Source organism: Watersipora subatra, chromosome 5, assembly GCF_963576615.1.
Source record: "Watersipora subatra chromosome 5, tzWatSuba1.1, whole genome shotgun sequence".
NCBI classification, from domain to species: Eukaryota; Metazoa; Bryozoa; class Gymnolaemata; order Cheilostomatida; family Watersiporidae; genus Watersipora; species Watersipora subatra.
In genome coordinates this window covers 34075466-34099009 of record NC_088712.1, presented here as the reverse complement: position 1 = coordinate 34099009, position 23544 = coordinate 34075466, and the positions used below count along the sequence as shown (strand labels likewise).

Below are 23544 nucleotides of genomic sequence, written 5' to 3'. Positions count from 1 at the left end.
ATGGAACTTGCTGTATCTGGGAGGGTTAAAAGCTAACATTAGTAAGGTACCATGAAAGATATCACACACAGAGACGGAGTCAAGTAGAAGGAATTCCTGTATATAGTTGGCAGATAGCGATTGTTCAGTTGTTTTATCGACTACAGTCAACACCCATGATTTATATCGACTACAGTCAACACCCATGAGTTATATCGAATACAGTCAACACCTGTGCTCTCAGATTACTAGTGGAAGTCTCTGTACTCTAAGAGATATTCATTAATTTATTTCATTTGATTTATTAAATTTAAAAACGTAATGAAAACAGACAAACAAAACTGTTCCTGAGGTCTTACTGTCGAGTAGGAAGCATTGACGATTCACAAGAGGATCTGAAATAACAATTTATTCATGAGCAGAGTGTTTTGGGAGAGACCACTATTTACAAAGAGGCATCCCAGGAGTGCTGAGAGCGTGTGCCTGTATGAAAGCGGACTGAAGATAGTGAGAAACCTTACCTGTGTAAGGGACCTCCAATCCATGTTAGCTGAGCCAAGATAAAAAGCTGACATGTCAGAGATGATGAACTTGGTATGAAGGACGCCACTACCAAGCAGAGCCGTAAAGTTCAGTCGTTTTACCAAGGCTCCTTGAAAGTAATCATAAAACACAAGTAAAGAAATGAATGACAGCAAGAATGACGAAATGATGTTGATCCACTCCAGAATATCTGAGGATTTAAAGACCTACACCGAGTCAAACTGCCAGCTTTCTACTACTCCATCTTCTCATAATCTCTGTTTCCATAACATACTGACAACTTTCACCCAAAACAGTCAGTTTTTGGGTTAAAGTTTTTTGGGTCAGTTTTTGGGTGAAATGGTGAAAAAGAATATGAAAAATGTTTTTAGAAATGAGAGATTGAAATACAAGCTAAAAAATCGGGAGAGAACAATGCCAGCGCATTTTAAAGAAATTAAAAAACTTAACTAAATAAACCAATAAAAATTGGACATTAGCTGAACTGGAGGATGTAAAATAATTGGATGAAGTTATGAGCAAATGAGGTTGGAATAGAATTGAGTGATTGAGGAACTTGAGAGGGGTGAGAGGTGTGCTCAACGACGGTAGTAACATGGCAACAGCTTACTGAATGTTAGCAACTTGTTGTTTATCATGAAAGTATGGCTATTCCTTGTTTATTGTTTGTTGACCCATCTTACTCCATGCCTTTGATAAGGGAATTAGCATATGAACTACTACAAAGCATATGAACCGTGACAAAGGTAATAAATGATTGCCAAGCTAATTCTTAACTGATAATCTATTGCTAGCGTAGCCACTCCCCGCAGTAAGCCAATTAAAGTGGCAGCAGTGTACATTCGGTTGGCGATACAGATAACGACCTTAATATCACAAAGTTACCTTTCTTCCGAAGTTCACCTGTCTCAATAGGGATTGCGAAGTTCATATCCTCCACAATACTAATCTTGACCCCTCTATTCAGAGCTTTCTCTAGCAGTTTGAAGATTTTTTCACCCTGGGTAAAAAATCCAAGAGTGCATGACTCTGAATTCTTAACAAAATTACCAAATCTAAATAATGTGTGGACACACAGCAACAGCCATAACAAGAGACAGGTGGTAACATGAGCACAGCATAAAGTACATACTACACTACGTACTACACTACGTTTTGTAGTATGTACTTTATGCTGTGCTCATGTTACCACCTGTCTAACACTACGTACTACACTCCATAATACACTACGTACTACACTACTATCAGCTGTCATATATACATGACAGCTGATAACTCAATCAACCCCGTAGGAACCATGGTTAGAATATGAAAGAGCTGTTTAATAATGCAGTGAAGTAAACCCCTGGAGAGCTAACAATTTCCATCTTTTAAAAAGAGAGCGTGTATGAACTCAGGTTAAAGAGTGCTTTCTACACCGACTATGAAGAAGAATAAGAGAGAGCTGTCAAGGCAGCATTAGTCTGAGACCGCTGATGTCGTATCGCTCATGTAAAATATATCATCGGTTAACCAGATTTTTCATAGGATAAACGGCTTGAGAATCCCATTCTACTCGAGCCCAAAATCTAATCAGAATGTACGATGCAATGATTATGCTCTCAGTACGTTCCTACAACCTTGTGTAGTTAGAGCTTATAACTATAGAAGCCACATGACATCTGATTTTGTACAGATGCTTCAGTACAGATACTAGTTCTGTTTCCTAATTTAATACGCGAAGTCAGAAAGTTCTAGTCGGTAAATCTGAATGGTCACAATAATAATAAGAATGACTGGTATGATAACACGGGATAAAACGTGATAATACATGATAGTACGTGATAAAACGTGATAATACATGATAGTACGTGATAAAACGTGATAATACATGATAGTACGTGATAAAACGTGATAATACATGATAGTACGTGATAGTACGTGATAATACGTGATAATACATGATAGTACGTGATAGTACGTGATAATACGTGATAATACGTGATGATACGTGATAATACGTGATAACACGTGATAACACGTGATAACACGTGATAACACATGATAACACATGATAATACGTGATAATGTTTATAACGATAATAATAATCATCACAATAATAATAGCAAACTGTATGAAAAATACAAACGAACTCCACAAACTTTTAGAATGTTTGTGGAGCTCACGTTCAATTCATCAGCTTACATACAACTAACTGAACCATCAGCTTACATACAACTAACTGAACCATCAGCTTACATACAACTAACTGAACCATCAGCTTACATACAACTAACTGAACGAGTTGACAATATTGACTCAGCAACAAGTTGCGCCGAGCACTTTAAATATTTGTGTTACTGACTAGGATTATAAACACGAGTGTGTTACCATGGATTACCTTATTCATCTTTGAAAACTATACAGTTGAAATACAGTTAAAACCTGATGTTTCCATAGAAGCTTTCTTATTAATAATATTGTTATTAAAAATAGTTCTTCAAATGTATATTGAAAAAATGAGTGCTTTGTTGTGACATTTACAAATAATTTTGAATGGACATTTCAAAGCTTTTTTTTATAATTTTAAGAAAATACATTAAATATTCCGCTAACCAAATATATGTAGAAGATTCCATTTTAGCATATCTAGAAACAAAGCAGCATATCAAGATTTCACAAGACATCAGTAAGCATGTAGTCAGATAGTCAGCAGTGTTCGACTGAAACGTCGTGCAGACCAAGGGTCAAGGTTGATCAAAATGTCTTGCAAATGAAGGAGAAAAATCTAAAGTTTTTTTCGACATGTAATACTGTAATTCTTCTACAACTGTTACATATTTCAAACACTACTGTAATTATTCTACAAATGTTACATTATTATTTCAAACACTACTGTAATTCTTCCATAATTGTTACTAATGTTAAATACTACTGTATTTTCTTTTACAAATCTTACATATTGTAAACATTACTGTAATTCCTCTACAATTGTTACATATTGCAAACACAAACTGTCATTCTTCTACAATTGTAAGGGAACACGGTTAATGTCTAAACTACATGCATTAGTCGCTCCTACATCTAAAAGCATGGGATCTATAAGCACTCTACGAAAACCTGCTACAAACGGTCTAATCCTGCAGGCAATCAGACTACCTGTTCAGCAGACGGTTCGCTAGAGTTGGTCTCTTTATTGCGGAGGGTCCAGTACATAGAGGATATAAGAAGGCTTTCGTTCGCTGAGGTAATGAGATCAGCCCAAGCCGAGTAAGTGCTATTATGTGAAGGTGCCCCATCTGGGTAGACTAGCCCTTCTGGCACGCTCTCTACTAGAGAGATGCTGTCAAGAGGTACCATAAGGCCAATAAATTGCAGTTTAATAATATCAAACCTTCTGACTAAATCTAAAGTTGAACCTTCTAAAGTAAAAATAATGTAAACCTTCCTACCTGGGGGTTTACATTCCAAAACCATCCACGAAACTAGGATGAGCCATAATTTTAACACTTCAGAACACTTTCACTGCTTTCTGAACAGTTGTAATTATTATACATGTAAGTACATTTTCTTGTACATGTGACGTATGTGTATAGAATGCTGTACATACAATAGTGAAACCTGCAAGAGATTTATGAGAACTAAACTAAATAGTATGTTTTACTTCCAATTCATTCATTATCATTTCTTTTATGAGATTCATGTATATGTATATCTGAACCTTTGCCCAAAGAAACTAGCTGAATGGATTATTTATTCTACAGACAACTGCATTACGATTTGTGTGTAATTTACAAATGATGCTACCTTGTTTTGTACCATTTATGTTTTAGTTTAGAGTAGTGGATGTCCTCCCTCTGCCAGATATATTAACTTATTTTACTAACATTGTTGGATTCAGAATAGTGAATAGTTCAACTCCTTCAGACATGACTGATATGTTTCAATTCTCAAGTACCAGATATCCACCATATGATGATTATATTCTGTACTTACTAAAATATGCACTCAACAAATGTATTACTGAATCTTTTCATCTTTTGTTAAAAGAAATAAAATATATGCTTAAACTTAGCAGTCTGAAGTCTTGTATAAGTTTTGTTGGTGTTTCTGACAATTATACGTGACAATACTTTTTTAATAATTGATTTTTTTTCGGTCACAGCCTGTGCAACTCCAGCCATGCTTTGCCGTTTATAAATATAAACAGCAAAGCATGGATGGGGTTTGAATAAAAAAGGCAAAGTCAATGATAGATGTTCCTGAAGGGAACAATGTGGACTTGGAGAGAAGTAATAATGGTGATTACATTACAGAAGTGTCAACAATGTGGACTTGGAGAGAAGTAATAATGGTGATTACATTACAGACCTGTCAACAATGTGGACTTGGAGAGAAGTATTAATGGTGATTACATTACAGACATGTCAACAATGTGGACTTGGAGAGAAGTAATAATGGTGATTACATTACAGACGTGTCAACAATGTGAACTTGGAGAGAAGTATTAATGGTGATTACATTACAGACATGTCAACAATGTGGACTTGGAGAGAAGTAATAATGGTGATTACATTACAGACATGTCAACAATGTGGACTTGGAGAGAAGTAATAATGGTGATTACATTACAGACCTGTCAACAATGTGGACTTGGAGAGAAGTAATAATGGTGATTACATTACAGACCTGTCAACAATGTGGACTTGGAGAGAAGTATTAATGGTGATTACATTACAGACATGTCAACAATGTGGACTTGGAGAGAAGTAATAATGGTGATTACATTACAGACGTGTCAACAATGTGAACTTGGAGAGAAGTAATAATGGTGATTACATTACAGACATGTCAACAATGTGGACTTGGAGAGAAGTAATAATGGTGATTACATTACAGACATGTCAACAATGTGGACTTGGAGAGAAGTAATAATGGTGATTACATTACAGACATGTCAACAATGTGGACTTGGAGAGAAGTAATAATGGTGATTACATTACAGACATGTCAACAATGTGGACTTGGAGAGAAGTAATAATGGTGATAACATTACAGACCTGTCAACAATGTGGACTTGGAGAGAAGTAATAATGGTGATAACATTACAGACCTGTCAACAATGTGGACTTGGAGAGAAGTAATAATGGTGATTACATTACAGACCTGTCAACAATGTGGACTTGGAGAGAAGTAATAATGGTGATTACATTACAGACATGTCAACAATGTGGACTTGGAGAGAAGTAATAATGGTGATTACATTACAGACATGTCAACAATGTGAACTTGGAGAGAAGTAATAATGGTGATTACATTACAGACATGTCAACAATGTGGACTTGGAGAGAAGTAATAATGGTGATAACATTACAGACCTGTCAACAATGTGGACTTGGAGAGAAGTAATAATGGTGATAACATTACAGACCTGTCAACAATGTGGACTTGGAGAGAAGTAATAATGGTGATTACATTACAGACCTGTCAACAATGTGGACTTGGAGAGAAGTAATAATGGTGATTACATTACAGACATGTCAACAATGTGGACTTGGAGAGAAGTAATAATGGTGATTACATTACAGACATGTCAACAATGTGAACTTGGAGAGAAGTAATAATGGTGATTACATTACAGACATGTCAACAATGTGGACTTGGAGAGAAGTAATAATGGTGATTACATTACAGACCTGTCAACAATGTGGACTTGGAGAGAAGTAATAATGGTGATTACATTACAGACATGTCAACAATGTGGACTTGGAGAGAAGTAATAATGGTGATTACATTACAGACATGTCAACAATGTGAACTTGGAGAGAAGTAATAATGGTGATTACATTACAGACATGTCAACAATGTGGACTTGGAGAGAAGTAATAATGGTGATTACATTACAGACATGTCAACAATGTGGACTTGGAGAGAAGTAATAATGGTGATAACATTACAGACCTGTCAACAATGTGGACTTGGAGAGAAGTAATAATGGTGATTACATTACAGACCTGTCAACAATGTGGACTTGGAGAGAAGTAATAATGGTGATTACATTACAGACATGTCAACAATGTGGACTTGGAGAGAAGTAATAATGGTGATTACATTACAGACATGTCAACAATGTGAACTTGGAGAGAAGTAATAATGGTGATTACATTACAGACATGTCAACAATGTGGACTTGGAGAGAAGTAATAATGGTGATTACATTACAGACATGTCAACAATGTGGACTTGGAGAGAAGTAATAATGGTGATTACATTACAGACATGTCAACAATGTGGACTTGGAGAGAAGTAATAATGGTGATTACATTACAGACATGTCAACAATGTGGACTTGGAGAGAAGTAATAATGGTGATTACATTACAGACGTGTCAACAATGTGGACTTGGAGAGAAGTAATAATGGTGATTACATTACAGACGTGTCAACAATGTGGACTTGGAGAGAAGTAATAATGGTGATAACCTGAAAGATAGCGTAACCTATGCAACAAAACTAACCCACTTTCAGGAAAACAAGCCACTTGTGCTGGCAACAGATGCATTTAGCTATGGAATTAGTGCTGAACTGTCCAAAGGGAAGGTAAGTAGGAGAGAACACTACCTCTCCCACTCACATGCACCAAAGACTCCAAGAGCTCATCAGAAAAATCTATTCTCAGGTAGAGAAAGAGATTAGGTAGAGAAAGAGTAACTAAATTCAGACAGTATGTTCAGACCTTTATGGTAGCCGACCCTCTATACTGATCATAAACCTCTTGTGGCAATGCTGTCTTCTCACAGCAATGTACCTGCACTGACAGTACAATGTTTACAAATATGGGCTCCAACGATCATGGCTTATCTGTAGGTTATGGCATCAGGTATATGCCCGCAGCTGAACATGGCAATGTTTATGGTTTTTCATAACTGCCAAGAGGAACCCATCAAGAATTTGATGACCATGAAGAAAAGGAAGAAGTGGATACATGATGGGTTGTGGCCAAGTAAGCTACCCTCTAACTGTGAACATTGGCCAGTCAGCCTGATTAGCCACGCTATACTGAACCTTCAACTGGTGTTACCTGATACCCAGCTCGTCATAGAAAGCGGCCTGACTACTATGACAGTTCTAAATATTAGTTACACTGCTAACACTTGCGACTTTAATTAGCAAGGTAGATTTGATACATTTACATGTATCTCTTTTACTGTATTGGTTATGGTTTTAGTTTTGGCATTGCATATTACATTGTATTTTACATTATGTTTTACGTTGCGTATTACATTGTGTTTTACATAGAGTCTTATTGTATTGTCTGACCACTTCGGTTTAACTTGCGCATCGTGCTTGCAATAAATGTAATACGACTAAAATGAATATATCGTAAAACCTCTAATTGAACGCCACCTCCAATTGACCACCACTTTGATATTATTTGATCTTTACGAGCCCATAATATCGACTGATCAGTAGAAAAGTGTCCACCAAATCGTATTAATAATGAATCGTATATCAATAACAATAGTTGCTCTCATTGTCCAATTCCAAAGCTTGTCGTTTTTTTCCTTAAAACTTTGAAAGCAACACCATAGAAATAACCAATAACGGTCTCAGGCTAGTGGTAGCTCTCTGTCTAACACGGTCTTTCTAATTCGAAGTAGCCTACATATATAAAAACTGGCTTAAATTTACAATGGTAGATGGAACTTTGAAATCAACGCCATAGAAATAACTACTGTCTCAGGCTAATAGTAGTTTTTTGTTTAACGCGGTCCTAGCACTTTGAAGGACACGTATATAAAAACAGGTTCGCAAGTTTTGAACCAAGGGTTACATTTATTGTAAGCAAAACTTTTACGCGTTGCATTAGTGATAAATGCAGTGCGTGAAAGTTTTGCTTTACCAAAAAATTGTTTGGACGCTGATATCGACTAGTTCAGCAGTGCACAAGAAGAGTTGAGGCCAGAAGACACTGCGGAAGGTATTGGACAACTAGAGAATGTTCGTTCCATCAAAAGCAGCAATCAGAACGCAGCAATTCGAGCAAACGATGGAAATATTTTTGTTTCAACTACGTTAATTTTTGTTTCTGCATGTAATACAAGTATGGTTCGTTTATGTCACCTGGTCATGAATATATAATTGTCTCCTTACCTAAAAAATATGCAGATTTCTAGCATGTTATTTAATAGCAGCCTCACGGCTATCTCAACACGGCTTACAATGGATCGATGCTCATAACTCCACTTCCCACTAACTTTATAACTCCACTGGCGTTCAATTAAAGGTTTTACAGTATTTATCAACTAGTGGTTCGGAATAATGCAACAATGTGTCATATCATACACCTGTATAGTTGGAAGATAAATTGTAGGTATTATCTCATATCCGAGAGGCTCTTTTAAAAATTAAAATATCAAAATAATTTTCAACAACCTGTTTGGAGATAGTAAAAGGCATTTAATGTGTAATTTGTACTAAACTATTAATTTTGTCAAACATAACTAAAAGGCAAATAATTCAGCCTAGCAATAGGGATTGCAACTGGTTTATATTCAACCAAGTTTCCTAAAAAATTCCACCAAAATTCAACTATTACTTATGTGAGTTTTAGGCATAAGCTTGAGAGCTAAAAATGACTCCTCTATATTTACTGCATTACAATCACTTTATATAAAGATAAACTCAATAACAAGTCACAATTGCTGTATTCGTAGCAAATTTGGTAACCACACTATGTGTCACAAATTCACGGAGTTACCACTATATCTTCTGCACACAATTGCATCATGTGTCACAAGAATATAAAACTATCACTTGTATTCTGCACATACCTGCAGCCTGTGTCACACGTATATGAGACCACGACTGTATCGTTTTCAGAAGAGTTGATGATGAAGAGCATAACGACTAGACCTAGAATGATGCCTAGCACGATGATAGGAAATATCGCACCTGAAATATAAAGCGAGTCTGAGGTGAACCTAGTCATACTGGAAAGACAAGTTGAGGGGTAGAGAAAGGACAAGAAGCTACTCGGGCAACTTTAATTGTCTACTGATGAACCTCATAAGCAAGGCTGCTATCCTTCACCCCGTGGAAAGTCTTAGCTAGTCTGAACAGTCACCACAGATTACAGTAGACACTCCTATAAAGTAAACTCCAATTTACTTTTATAGAATTTACATAGAGTTTTCACGTCGTACTACGTAAAGAATTTCATGTAACGTAGTGTCAATTCGATTTGAATAATGTGAATCTCTTGGCTACTAGTCTTAACACACTATTTTCTCTATTGGCTCATTTAGTAAAAAGGTGATGTCTAGTGTTATCTCTAGTATATATATGCTAGTACCCTGTCAGTCTAGTTCGCTGTGAGAGATCGTCAGTTGTGGCGATAGAGCACAGAGAATAAGTATGTGTGCAACTATTCAGAAATACTTAAAGACGATCGATTGGTGCGGGTGGGTATGCCAAGCTAAATGTCACAAACTGTAGTCTCGTCGAACGCTATCTTTTATCCTAACCTTGAACCCTGGCGACGGATTGACAGACGGTCAAACAAACAGACGAGACGGTCAGACAGACACTGCTCTTATAACACATGGTAAACACAAATTTTAGTTTTACTTTATTTTTTAACAGTACAAATTTGCTATAAGTTGTAAAATAATAATCTATCGGATGTTACAAATATATATGTTCAAAAACAAGTCACATAAACAAGCAATTTTTATACTATTTCAAAAAAAAACTTATTAAGCATCATTAGTTTCATAGCCTCAGCTCCCAGTTGCAATCTGTCTGTAGTTTTAATTTTGACTAGTTTCAGTTTCTACAAGCTGTCAATTTCAGTGTCTTCTGACCTGAAATCTTTCTCCTTTCTTGACCAGTCGACTAACTAGCCTTAGTTAGCGCCCGAACCAGTTTTTAGCAGAGCAATAAATTTCATGTGTAGCCATTTTAAATACTTTTCACGCAAAGAAAGAGAAACTTTTAGCAACGAAGTACGCTTGCGCACGCGTGTGAATCACAAATAATTACTCAAGCCAAAAATGTTTAAGTAAATAAAAGATCTTGAAAGGGTCTATCGAAAAGTGATTCCACAGGATTCGCTTTTCGATAGAAGGTAATAAAAAATCTTACAGAAGACGGTAAAAGAACAAGCTCTGCAAGTGACGGATGATCATAGACAGAACGTACCTTGAATTCTATTGCACACGGACTTGCTTGGTTTCTCATCTTCTGCTTGAGCATCCTGAAGCAGGGTGTCTGATTTGGTCTTAGGCCAAGGTCGTCTCACACCTACACCGCCATTGGCTGTCTCATTGGTGATTATGTCATTCTCATTGAGGTGCACCCTCTCATCACAACTTGTCTAAAACATTCGTAGGTTATTATATAAATTCAAGGAGCTGCCAACAAGTCAATTTGAATATTGATTTGCAGGTCGAGTAATTCTCAACTCTTGAGTCAAGGCATAAAAATCAATCCTAAGAAATAAGATTATCAGTTAAAGCAGGAACATATATGATAGAGGAAACTATGACAAGTTGAGAGATCAAGGGTCCTCATGTGTCAGAAGTTAATAGCTTTACTTGTCATATTATTGATGTTTAGAGAATAGGAAATGCTAGTCGCGTACTTTGGCCTGGTCTAGAATATTCTAATTAAACGGTTGGTTAACCAGACTGGATACTAAAAGGCACTGATGTTTGACCCAAGCCATCGAGTTGGCGCACCGTTCATCATCCATTATACATCTCAAAAGAATGGCTGGCTAAACATCGCTAGTAACACTCATAAAACAATAACAGAATTAGTTGATAGGAAGAAAAGGCTAAGCACATTATAAGTGGTCCTTAGGTGAGCTATAGTGGTGTCAGAAAGCCTTTGACCGCCTGTTCAAATGAGTGTAACTCTGCAATAAGTTCATCATAACTTGGGTAGATTTGGTGATGCATTCATAAAACTGTATATCAAAACAATCTTAATGGTCTGAAGAATACAAATAACTAGTTGTTAAAATTGCCAAACTTTTACTGTATCAACTGCCTAATAATTCATGAAAATAAGTCATCGCAAGTTCTTTTACAGTCTCCTTTTAATTATTTTCTAAATTGAAAAGAACGCACTCTTGCACTGTTATGGGGACCCTGAAAAGGGCCATTGTGGTTGTTTCACAGTTTAATATTTCATCCGGATAGCCTTAGCTGCCTATAACCCTTATGCAGCTTTTGGGCATGCTGTGAACAAGCCTCGCTAGCTCTTGAGGGTTGATAACATGAAACCAGCAACAAATGTTTTCCTTCAGCTTTCTTTTATTAGCTGGTGCCTTTTTTTCTGCCAAAAGGACTGCCAGCCACTTCCACAGGTTCTCAATAGGGTTGAGGTCAGGTGTTTGGGGTGGCCATTCCATTCTCTCCACATCGTTCTGACGGGTACCATTCCTTCACTGTTTTGCTCTGTGGCACGGTGCAGTATCATTCTGGAACAATCACTCTCCTTCTGAAAGGAGAGACCGTGCAGAGGAAATAAGCTTGTTGCCTAAAATCTCTTTGTAAGCAGCTGCATTCACAGTATCATCAATCAGATGTAGCGGTCCCACATCTGTAGCTGCCATGCGACCCCAGACAATCACGGATGCTGGATGTTTGACAGTGGATGAGAGGGTAAATGTCAACGCATCGCTGAAGATCATTCGAGTCCAGTGCTCCTCTGTCCAATCTTTGTGCGAGCGTGCCCAAGACAGAGAGTAGCTTCTGCTGCCTGTTATTTAATAGTGGTTTCTTGCGGCTGTGCTGCAGGCTTTGCATCCACCGAGACCAGCTTCCAAAAGCCGCTGTCTGACAGATGACCTTACCATGTCAGCTCCACATATCTCCTTCCAATCTGTCTTTAATTCCTTGCTGGTCAAACTTTGGTTTGCCAAAAAACGCCGAGCAAGTACGCGACCATGTCGGACAGTTGTTTTTTGTTGTTTTTGTCATCTTTTATTTGAAAATGAGTTAATGCGCACTGATTGGCATTGATTGGTTTAAAATTGATTATTGATCCCTGATTGACACTAATTTCATCGTTGAGAGTGTGAACAAGATCTACAGATAATTGCCTTTTAAATGATGCATGATTTGTCAGGGTTTAATCCCACTGTATGACTACCACAACAAATTTGCCTGAAATCGCCGGCGAGGTTTGAGGCGGACGAAGACTTTCTGACACCATTGTAAAACCTTTGCAAGCACGAGCTAACTGCAGCTAGCAAGAGCTTATGGTGATTCGATCTTTAACAGTCTAACGGGTTGATAAAATTTAATCGAAGAATAAACCTACAAGCATTTCTAAGCTTCAACTCGGCATAACCAAAGATAGCTAAAGGTAGTGTGAAAGACAAAGTAAAAACACAAGAAATATACTAGACCCTCGTTAAAACAGACTAATTGGGGTGGTGGATAGTTGGGTTTAACATTGCACTATACGCTATACGCTGTGCCCTATACTACACTGCGTATAGTGTAAATATTTTGCCTGTAAAAAAGATTTCTGAGCAGTTGTAAAAGCAACAGCTGAAAAAGCAAATTTTTTAAGAATGTGTTGCCACTTTTGTTTTACTTAATATCAAATAGGTGACTCCTTGAAACATTTGTTGTAGTTATTTAATAAATATTTTGTATAAAATGTCACATAAAAGTATATTTCGCCATCAAAGAAAAGCACACAAACAATGTGATTTATATAAACAGCGACAATAGACATCTGTTTCTCACGATTAATAATTTCCTAAATTACCAGTAAAAATGATTATAAATCGATTATGAACTGTTTGAACGTAACTGCACTTTCATTGCAGCGGCTATACCAAAATCTGTTCGTCCTATACAATATCTTTACTAACAGGTCCTTCTTAATGACAGTTGACTGTAATCACAAACAAGCCTTCAAACATGAATAACCTTCAAAGAATTCACCAACGTTGTGAATAAATTGTAATATACAATAATTAGCAACGCGCCTATCAGTTTACCGGCCATCTTTAATAAGGGGACTGACTACAACCAGCTCTCATTTATATAAATGTTTTACACGGTTTTCTTGGATTTATGGATACAAGACTTTATGGATACTGAAATTACAGTATGTTACTGCAAGAACAACTACCCTTGAGGAAGGATGCCTCAAGGTATAGATTACTATAGAACTACAATGAATAGGGAGTGTGATTTGTAAGTTATATTAAATTCATAGATGTCTGACAACTGGGACACAAACCATACGTGAGCTATTAATTATTAGCGATGTGGATGCTCTGGCCTCTCGCTATGAGCTCATTAGCACTCAACTTGTCAGTGTCATTTTGTCAGCCAGAATCGGACAGTTAAACGCTGAAACGTTCACTATGTTTCCATGGTGCGCAGTACTGCGAAGCAGCCCCCTCCGAAGTCGAGGGGATTGTACGTTTCCATGCTGCGCAGTGGTTTTCAGCAAATACCGCAAATTAGCCAGAGAAGAGAAATTGTATAAATCGAATCACCTGATGGAGAAATAGAATCGATCACGGATACCGAACGTCATAAACAGTCTTTTTTATTATTCTGTCGTCATTATACTTTTATTTACAATACACATTCACAAGGTTTTACATACCTTAACACACTTTTTACATAGTAATATATTTTTAATAAGTATTTTTAAGTAATATATTATTTAAACGTTAATTTAGGACTTGCCACCTATTTTTCGAAGTGTTGGCATCGATAACAAAGTCCAGGAAAGTAATCACCTTATCATCCTCGTGAATGCAGACTATAATTAAATTTATGTGAAAGAAGATCGGAAGAATAGTGAAAAAACAAGATTAGCAGAACAACCTTTGTACTAGTTTATGGCCATCGAAAAATCTGTCTCCGCGGCATGAGAGCTATGCGCAGCCACTGCGCAGTCGCTGTTTCCTTGCTGCGAATTTGCACTGGCTTCGCACTGATCAGTGCGCAGTGATTTCAGTGCGAAGACGCCGTTTCCATGATTCGGAGGTAGCGCAACTCCGAAGCACTGCGCATCATGGAAACATAGTGGTTGAACGCTCATTGCAAAGCCTCAGCTAGCTCTCGAGGCAAATGTAAACTTTGGATGGTGACAAAATTGATTCAAGGCAGAGTTCAATATTTAATCCATGCATTTACACGCGCTGGGGTATCCTTTGCTGAAGGGGTCATGGGTCTCCATACAGCTGAATAACCAATACCCAAATTTCATAAACGTTAGTAGATATATTCTAATTATTGAATTTATTGATTTATTTTGTTGAGTTACTGTTTTTTATTACTGGTTTATTTTAGTAGATAAAACCTAGTTGTTCCGGAACCACATAAACTCGAGTATGTTCATAAACCTATGGAAGTTCATGAACATACTCTGGCTCATGAACTTACTCCGTTTCATGAACCTACTCGAGTTTATTGTAATTGATAGAAAAATGCCGATATTTTCTAGTGAAATCTACTAAAATTTTATGGAAGTTCATCTTTAAAAACAGCTACCGCACGCAAACTAGAAACCATTAAAACTTCTCATAGCCAAGAGGTTTGACTGTACAAAATCTTGTAAAAGACAAGCTAACTTGAATGGGAAATGGTACAATGGAAATCTCTAAACTTGGCTTGTTTATCAGATGTAAAAACACCAAATCAGTGTCACTACGTTGGCTGCCACTTACATAGTGACACTTACATAGTGACACTATTTTGACCTTGAACTTAACTGAATACTTACATCATTGTTGATCATCGTGCCTCCCAAAAGTCAACTATTTCTGAGTCAGCTTATTCATTCTTATCTGACTACAAAATATCCAACAAAGATAAGATTAATATTAAACAGTAATATTAAACACAACCTATAAAAAGGTATCAGTGAAACAGTAAATTAGGTCAACAAGCAGAAAAAACGCTGCAATATAAAATAGAAGAAATCTAGTAAGAATTCAATTCTTGACATTGGTTTGACATTGACATACTTTACAACATTCAAAGCAATAAGTCTGTGATCCGCACACCGATAGCCTGTGATCATTACTTTTTATGTAGGTTTATGAGAAATTAATGGTGACTAGAATCCTGGTGACTAGAATCCTGTCATTCACTGGAATGACAAGAGGAGTCAGTGCCTGGTAAACTATATTAGTGGTTCATTATGCAAAATCAATATTGCTGTAAATCAAGACTCTTATAGCCCGGCAGGCTAAACAGGTACTTGTAGAGTCATGTATGTGATTATCAGCTGAACATTAAGCAGGGGTATCAATATGTATATTATAATAGTAGAAAATATCTGTCTACCTGTATATTTGTCTGCGGCATGTACTGCTATTTTTTTTAAACTTCGGGATTCTAAGATAGAATGCAAACAAATATACAGTAATGCTAAATCTAATTTTTAACAAAACATGAACAAAAGTGACAGAAATAAGAATTTAATAGTAGTAATGATGATAATAATAATAGTAATAATGATAGATCAAGTTCTGCTAAACTCAAATAGTGTTATAATAGTAATGAGCTATAATAGTAATAAACTATAATAGTGCTATAATAGTAATAAACTATAATAGTGCTATAATAGTAATAAACTATAATAGTGCTATAATAGTAATAAACTATAATAGTGCTATAATAGTAATAAACTATAATAGTGCTATAATAGTAATGAACTATAATAGTGCTATAATAGTAATAAACTATAATAGTGCTATAATAGTAATAAACTATAATAGTGCTATAATAGTAATAAACTATAATAGTGTTATAATAGTAATAAACTATAATAGTGTTATAATAGTAATAAACTATAATAGTGCTATAATAGTAATAAACTATAATAGTGTTATAATAGTAATAAACTATAATAGTGCTATAATAGTAATAAACTCTAATAGTGCTATAATAGTAATGAACTATAATAGTGCTATAATAGTAATAAACTATAATAGTGCTATAATAGTAATAAACTATAATAGTGCTATAATAGTAATAAACTATAATAGTGCTATAATAGTAATGAACTATAATAGTGTTATAATAGTAATGAACTATAATAGTGCTATAATAGTAATAAACTATAATAGTGCTATAATAGTAATAAACTATAATAGTGCTATAATAGTAATAAACTATAATAGTGCTATAATAGTAATAAACTATAATAGTGTTATAATAGTAATAAACTATAATAGTGCTATAATAGTAATAAACTATAATAGTGCTATAATAGTAATAAACTATAATAGTGCTATAATAGTAATGAACTATAATAGTGCTATAATAGTAATAAACTATAATAGTGCTATAATAGTAATAAACTATAATAGTGCTATAATAGTAATAAACTATAATAGTGCTATAATAGTAATAAACTATAATAGTGCTATAATAGTAATAAACTATAATAGTGCTATAATAGTAATAAACTATAATAGTGCTATAATAGTAATAAACTATAATAGTGCTATAATAGTAATAAACTATAATAGTGCTATAATAGTAATAAACTATAATAGTGCTATAATAGTAATAAACTATAATAGTGCTATAATAGTAATAAACTATAATAGTAATAAATATTACTATGTAAGCTTGCTATTGATAGCAGCTTCAGTGAAAGCTTGCAAAGTGTAACACAAGGATCAATCACAATACCTGTATTAGGTATAAAAATTACTGCTATTTTATTTACTACGCTTTTTGCTGTAAAAACGGCATCATATATTGTAAAATAATAAACCACAAATTAAAACTAGGTGGTTAAGAATTATAATATGTAAGTATTGTGTGTTGAATTGTGATCATTTACCATAAATAGTTGTTTTTACTTATGAAATATTACGAATAATAAAATAAATACTACGAATTCAAACCAATTATAAAATTAACCACATTGAGACGACTAAGTAAAATTCAGTCGAAAGAAATGTAAAAAAGCTAAAAGTGAACACTGTTAGCCACTGTTAAAAGCGAACAGTAGCTAACTTTGTCAATTTAGCCTCTAGATTGGATGTCAATAAAGCCAAGATTATTGGGAAATGACCAGATTTTGAACATCAGGTGGTTATGTTATCAATAATATATCATAGTCAACTATATATCTGGAAGTGTATCTAACCAGGCTGCGCTAAAATAATGTTGAAGAGCAGCATGTAACAGCTGTGTAACCATATAAACTGGCCTCTTCCATCAGAGTCACCTGCCTCAAGTACCTGCCTTATCGTCAGTTGCCATTAAAATTGGCACTGGTATCTAATCTCACACCAAAATATGCCCTTGACAAATGTTAAAAGATGAATTTTATTTATTTAATAAGAACCTAAGAATTATTAGAACCTATTAGAACCTATTAGAATAAGAATTTAATAAAATTTATAGTAAGTTGTAACATTACTTTTCTTTAGGTTTTTAATAGCAATAATGGTTCACTCAACAAAAGTTGAGCATTGCTTCCCGTGATAATGTTGAGAAGAACTGCAACAAAAATATTGAGTAGGCGGTCGTTAATAAGCTCACAAGAACTGGCAAGAATAGACACCCGGTGCTGCAGGCTGCATGTACTTCACAGTAGAATATTGTCTTTTACATATGCTTAGTGCCGGGTGTATACATGACTGGTAACATTAGATGCCAATTACAGTAGGCTCCGGAATGGATCAATGTACTCGGGAAAGAGAGTTCTCTTGAATTACCTGGGGCAAAACCTCCACAAAACTGTCAATAATTGTTGTAAGGCATAAGTATAAATGAAGGCTAGTCTGTGATCACGCTCAAATCAACAAAATGATTACAAATAGAACAGAGCCTGTAATCACTACATGATCGCACTTCGCCCCTTAGCCTAGTATTCTAAAGAGAATCCCTCTTGAGGCCACCGCAAGCTCTTCAGAGTAACAGCCCCTCACAGACATAAATGGTGTGATGTAGAAGTGTAATTGCTTGGGGGACGTATAGACGGAATATCCGTGACTCACATAATGCCCACACGTAGTCTGACTTTTGGCAGCGATATTAGAGGTGATCATGGTGATACAGTATGCGCTGCTATAACGTAAATAATCCGTTCCAGTAACGTTTACGTTATAGGGGTTTTACTTTATAAGAACAGTAAAATACAGTCATGTGAATTGCGTTCCAAGAGCTTGCCAAACTCATTTCATTGAGCATAGAGAAAGAAAAAACTACACTTAACTTTTTAATTGTTGGCTGTATCGTAACTGTAATATTATTAGTTTGCATTGACAACTTGTCTTATTTTTCTGATCAATTTCACTGGTTTTACAGACTATGAATGCGGTAATTTTACAATAAGTTGATGGGGAACGCAGATATTCGACGTACATTCACAATCACTTCAGGGCTCAAGGATAAGGGTTAGGATAAGAGAGAACTTTCGACGATATTTCAACTCGTGACATTTAGATTTGTAGACCGACACTGTAACACCTGCACCAATTGATCGCCTTTGTAGTTATGAACAAAGCGCAGCTACTCTATTCTCTGTTTTGTCGACACATCTGGCGATCTATTATGATGAACTAAATTGTTGCAAAATTTGTATATATAACAGGTATAAAACTCTATACACACGTCGTATTTCCTTTCGTAAGTGTGATGATATAGATTAACATTCAAATCGAATTTGAAAACTAGCCCGACTTTACGTTATATGGAATGTTTTGAGTAGTAGGAAGCAAAAACTTAACAAAATTTTTTTTATGTTGATTGGAGTTTACGTTATCCCATTTCCAAACGAGCGGATGCGAAGTTTGAGGGCTTTTATAATAAATGCATGTGCACACAACTTATGAAAATTATTCATCAACAATGAGACGAACCCTTGTTTCGAAATCTCATCAACAAATTTAACCATCATTTTGTAGAGTCGTTAAAGTATAATAACGATGCAAAACACATATAAGCCTATTTAAATATGTTATCAAGTCTTTGTAAATTGTCAAAATTTTCTTAAAACATACCCATCTGAACGGATTATACACAAATAGACAAATTAATTTGGCTGAAATTCTTCACAAAACGCTTGACCAGCTTGGTTTAATAAAAGTTAAGACCGGGAATTGAAACGCCGAGCGACAGAGAATAGAACGATTAAGTCGTGTGCAGTTCACAGAAAAATACCATGCACATTTCACCAGTCTATAGCATTGTCGAATTACCGAAGATTTATGTAATTAACGTAGGAGTACTGAAATCATTTCATTTTTGCCGATTTCAAAGTAACTGACATTTTAGACAATTTGAGTACTTTGGTATTCTAACTGATGTCCAACGCAGTGTAAGTAAAGGAAATGATGATGATTTTTTTTCTAACGATCCTCATGAGGTTATTACAATATTTAATTATTTATTTAAAGTTTGGATGACTACAGAACAATGACTACGTAGTACAGATTTTCAAAAAAATCTATATAAATATCGCAACTTCTTGATATTGCTAGCTATGACGTTTTGAAATGTAAACAAAATTGTGCATTGGTTTTATATTATTACTATATTAATAATATTGGTTATTCTAATAATATCAGTGCATTTTACTTCTAATATTGGCCAATATTGCATTTCTCCTATTGCAGGGGGAGAGATATAAACATATAATCTTTTCCTTTCATTATTGCTATTTGTTGTATATAATAACACCCAGTACATTACAGCTACCATTGCAGTTATCCTATTGCACTACAGTGCCATTTGACTGCTAATATTGCATTTCTCAACCATCAGTACCCTTTCTTTTTTTCCAATATCTCTTTGGCTGTATGACAGTGGAATTTTTAGTAGGAGGTATAAGTTATAGGAGGTATATGTTATAAGTGCGTCTACTACAGGTCGAATCCCTACGGTTACAAGTCAGACAACCAATTGAAGTTCATGAAAAATGGTTTAACTAGTTTTGATCAGATACGAACTGGAGGTGAAAGCAAAAATCAAAATGATATAGCAATACAATACACCAAGAATACAATGCAGTTTCAAGGAGCACTGACAGTCGTAACTAGTACATCAACAGCCATGCTACTTATTGAAAAACATCTAACAAACTGAAGGCACTACTAAATTTAAAATGAGCCACATGAATGACCGAAATATATGCTAACAATAAAGTGGTAAGTAATAGGGATGACACACACAAACTTCTTCTCTGTTGCAATAACATCGCAATTCTATTATCTCTTACAACTGCCAACAAAAAATGTCATGCGGGCATCAACAAAACTACCTTAAAATCGAAAAGCAATTCTACAATGTACTACTGCAGAAAACTAAAATAAAAAATAAGCTCTTTCTTTATAACAAGCGTGTTGTATGCTCAAAATTAGTTACATGTATTGTATTCATTCGCAGGTCTCCGATAGAGGAATTAACATGTAGGTCACAAATCACTGGTAGCAGCCAGTAGGGGATAACTTCAAGTCTATGGATATCTACTAGGACTAAATGTTTATCACGAACCCAATTACGCAACACAATATATTATCTCTTCGAAATTCTTTCACACGAACCACAGAGAATTCCAAAAAGACATATATTGCATATTTTACTAGGAGCAACTCGCAAGCATTGGTCGCTTATTGGTACCAAGTCATGCGTGAATGATAACAATGTTTTCACCAGTCACTAGCATTTATTAATTTGACAGAGTGGCAGCAATCAGCATAGAGAATAATAATGACATAAATAAGTTTGGTTTGCATAATATAAATGAAAGATTCTGTAGAAGTGGTGATCTGAAAGCAAATGGCTCGATGTCCTCGAGCATGGAATCTAGTAACTAAAGCGGTATATTGGTATATTAAGGCAATCAGGGTATCTTAACATTATTGTTAGTGCAAATATGAGTGACAACAAGCTATGAGGGCATGAAGGAGGGCATGAGGACAACAAGGGCATGAACCTCATCTTTGCCCTGTCTCAAGGCTTGTTGATTGCCATGAACCAATTTTGACTGTCTTATTAGTAAATATTGTGAGGAAACGAATGATTACTGATAAATACTGTGTTCATGCACCCTGCAAAAGACACTAGCCATCGTAAACAATGGAAAACCCAACATAGATATGGAAACTGTGTGCAATGAACTATCACATTACGATATTTAAAAAAAAAACAAATAATCGTCAATCCTTTTAGACTACAATTACTACTCAGTATACTAATGGAAGCGCTTCACAAATCATACTGTAAGTGCTTTTTAATAGTCATGGAAAGGGCTGATAGTGCGCTGGTGTAAGCAATCACATGGATACTAGAGTACGAATAAATAGAGTTAGTAGAACTGTTGTCTAGAGGAGCTCTCCCTGGCTGCGAGTACTATTATGTGAGCATCAGAATATGACCTCACAATATCACAATATGACCTCACAATCTCAAAAACCAAAATAAATCAAAGTATGAATAAAAGGGGTTTGAGGATTCATTAGGAAGTCTAAAGCGTCTGATATTATAGGTTTGACCCTAATTCAAAAGAGCAAACAGAGGACAAAGGAGTTTAAAGTCGAACAATCATCTTCTGCAATGCCATCAACAAGGTTTCAAAGTACCAAGCATGAGTGACCAACAAGCCCGCAAATGTTTTCATCAACAACTGAGCTAGACATAAAGTAATGTAGAAGTAATGAACATCACGCTGTTCAACAGAATTTGACAGAGTATCATAACAATAGCTTTAAGGTGGTTAAGTCAAGTTTACGTTGGTGGATCAAGTTACATACTTAGCTGCTTAGTTAGCTGCTTAATAAGATAGGCTTCTAATGGGGGTAAGCCATGACTTTGCGTCTGCATTGTTGTCCAGCTACAACTATTCTAATAATTGCTATAGCCGGACAATCAAACCTAGAATACACATATGGACATACTTTGAGAAATATATATATATAATATACATTATATATAATATATATATATTATATATATATAAACTGGGTAGGATGTAATGACAAAAAATAAAGTAAAATAATTTTAATAAAAGTTTATATAAGTTAAGTAACTTTAAGTAGTCAATACTTACTCAAAAGATGCAATGCAGCGATCATCTTTACATTAGTAAAATATGCTGTACAAGATAGTATCTGGAAATGGTATATTTTAAAAAAGCGCAACATCATATCCGAGCAAAGCATAAGGAAAAAAGCTCCAAAAGTGAACTAGTGTTACAAACAGCTAACTGAAAAGCAGGTGAAATACTCTATAGCTTATTAATGGATAATAATAATAACAGTATATATGTTCATTTCTGTATTCTATGATAATATAAGACGCTGATGACACCGTTAAACAGGGTTGTTAATATGTGTAGTTACGTTAAAAAGTTTATAAGTATGTCCTCATCTTCTTTTCAATGATAACTGTTTGTTCCAAAGATCAGTTTTTGTCAAAAAGGGTAGTCACATGGTGCTGGTATAGAGTCGTACTACTAGCGATTAAGCTATGAAAACCCATTATTGATTGATTTAGTAGCCATAGAGGGTTGATTACAATGCTGAATATACTGTTTGTCAAGGTATCTGCAATGACAAATAGAAATCTGTCTTGCTGCTACATGTCCGAGTGTTTACACAAGTAGGTTACATGTATTAGGGAGCAGCCGTGATTCAGTGGTTAGGAGGCTTATGATCGGTAGATCGGTAGTTCGTGTTACACAAGTGGTTGGATGTGTTGGATGTCAAGTGGTTGGATGTGTTGGATGTCAAGTGGTTGGATGTGTTGGATGTCAAGTGGTTGGATGTGTTGGATGTCAAGTGGTTGGATGTGTTGGATGTCAAGTGGTTGGATGTGTTGAATGTCGCGATTGAGGGACTATGGTTACTAACACTACTATGAATTGTGCTAGGAAGTGCATCCAACCACAATCGCTCCTGCTCTACACCGGTCTAAAGTCTGTAGACCGGCTCAGCCCCAGATGGCTTTCTCACAGTGGTATCAAAGTACAATGAATCGATGAGATTTTTAGGTTATACTGAATGAACCGAGTCAATGTTCAACATACAAA

General features: G+C 35.4%; 1 protein-coding gene across 4 annotated transcripts in view; it reads right to left on the bottom strand.

The window, feature by feature from the left end:
• The window catches only part of LOC137396212 (5'-3' exonuclease PLD3-like), a 60576-nt gene that overhangs the window by 35017 nt on the left and 2015 nt on the right, over positions 1–23544 (bottom strand). For 3 of the 4 annotated variants that reach the window (XM_068082389.1, XM_068082390.1, XM_068082393.1), the window contains exons 2-7: positions 15271–15338; positions 10705–10879; positions 9336–9456; positions 3662–3845; positions 1408–1522; positions 501–631 (exon numbers count right to left, since the gene is read on the bottom strand). In XM_068082389.1, coding sequence (XP_067938490.1) covers positions 501–631; positions 1408–1522; positions 3662–3845; positions 9336–9456; positions 10705–10879; positions 15271–15285 — 741 coding nt within the window. In that variant the 5' untranslated portion in view covers positions 15286–15338. The remainder of the gene's footprint in view (positions 1–500; positions 632–1407; positions 1523–3661; positions 3846–9335; positions 9457–10704; positions 10880–15270; positions 15339–23544) is intronic. The other variant, XM_068082392.1, reaches the window with a different exon arrangement.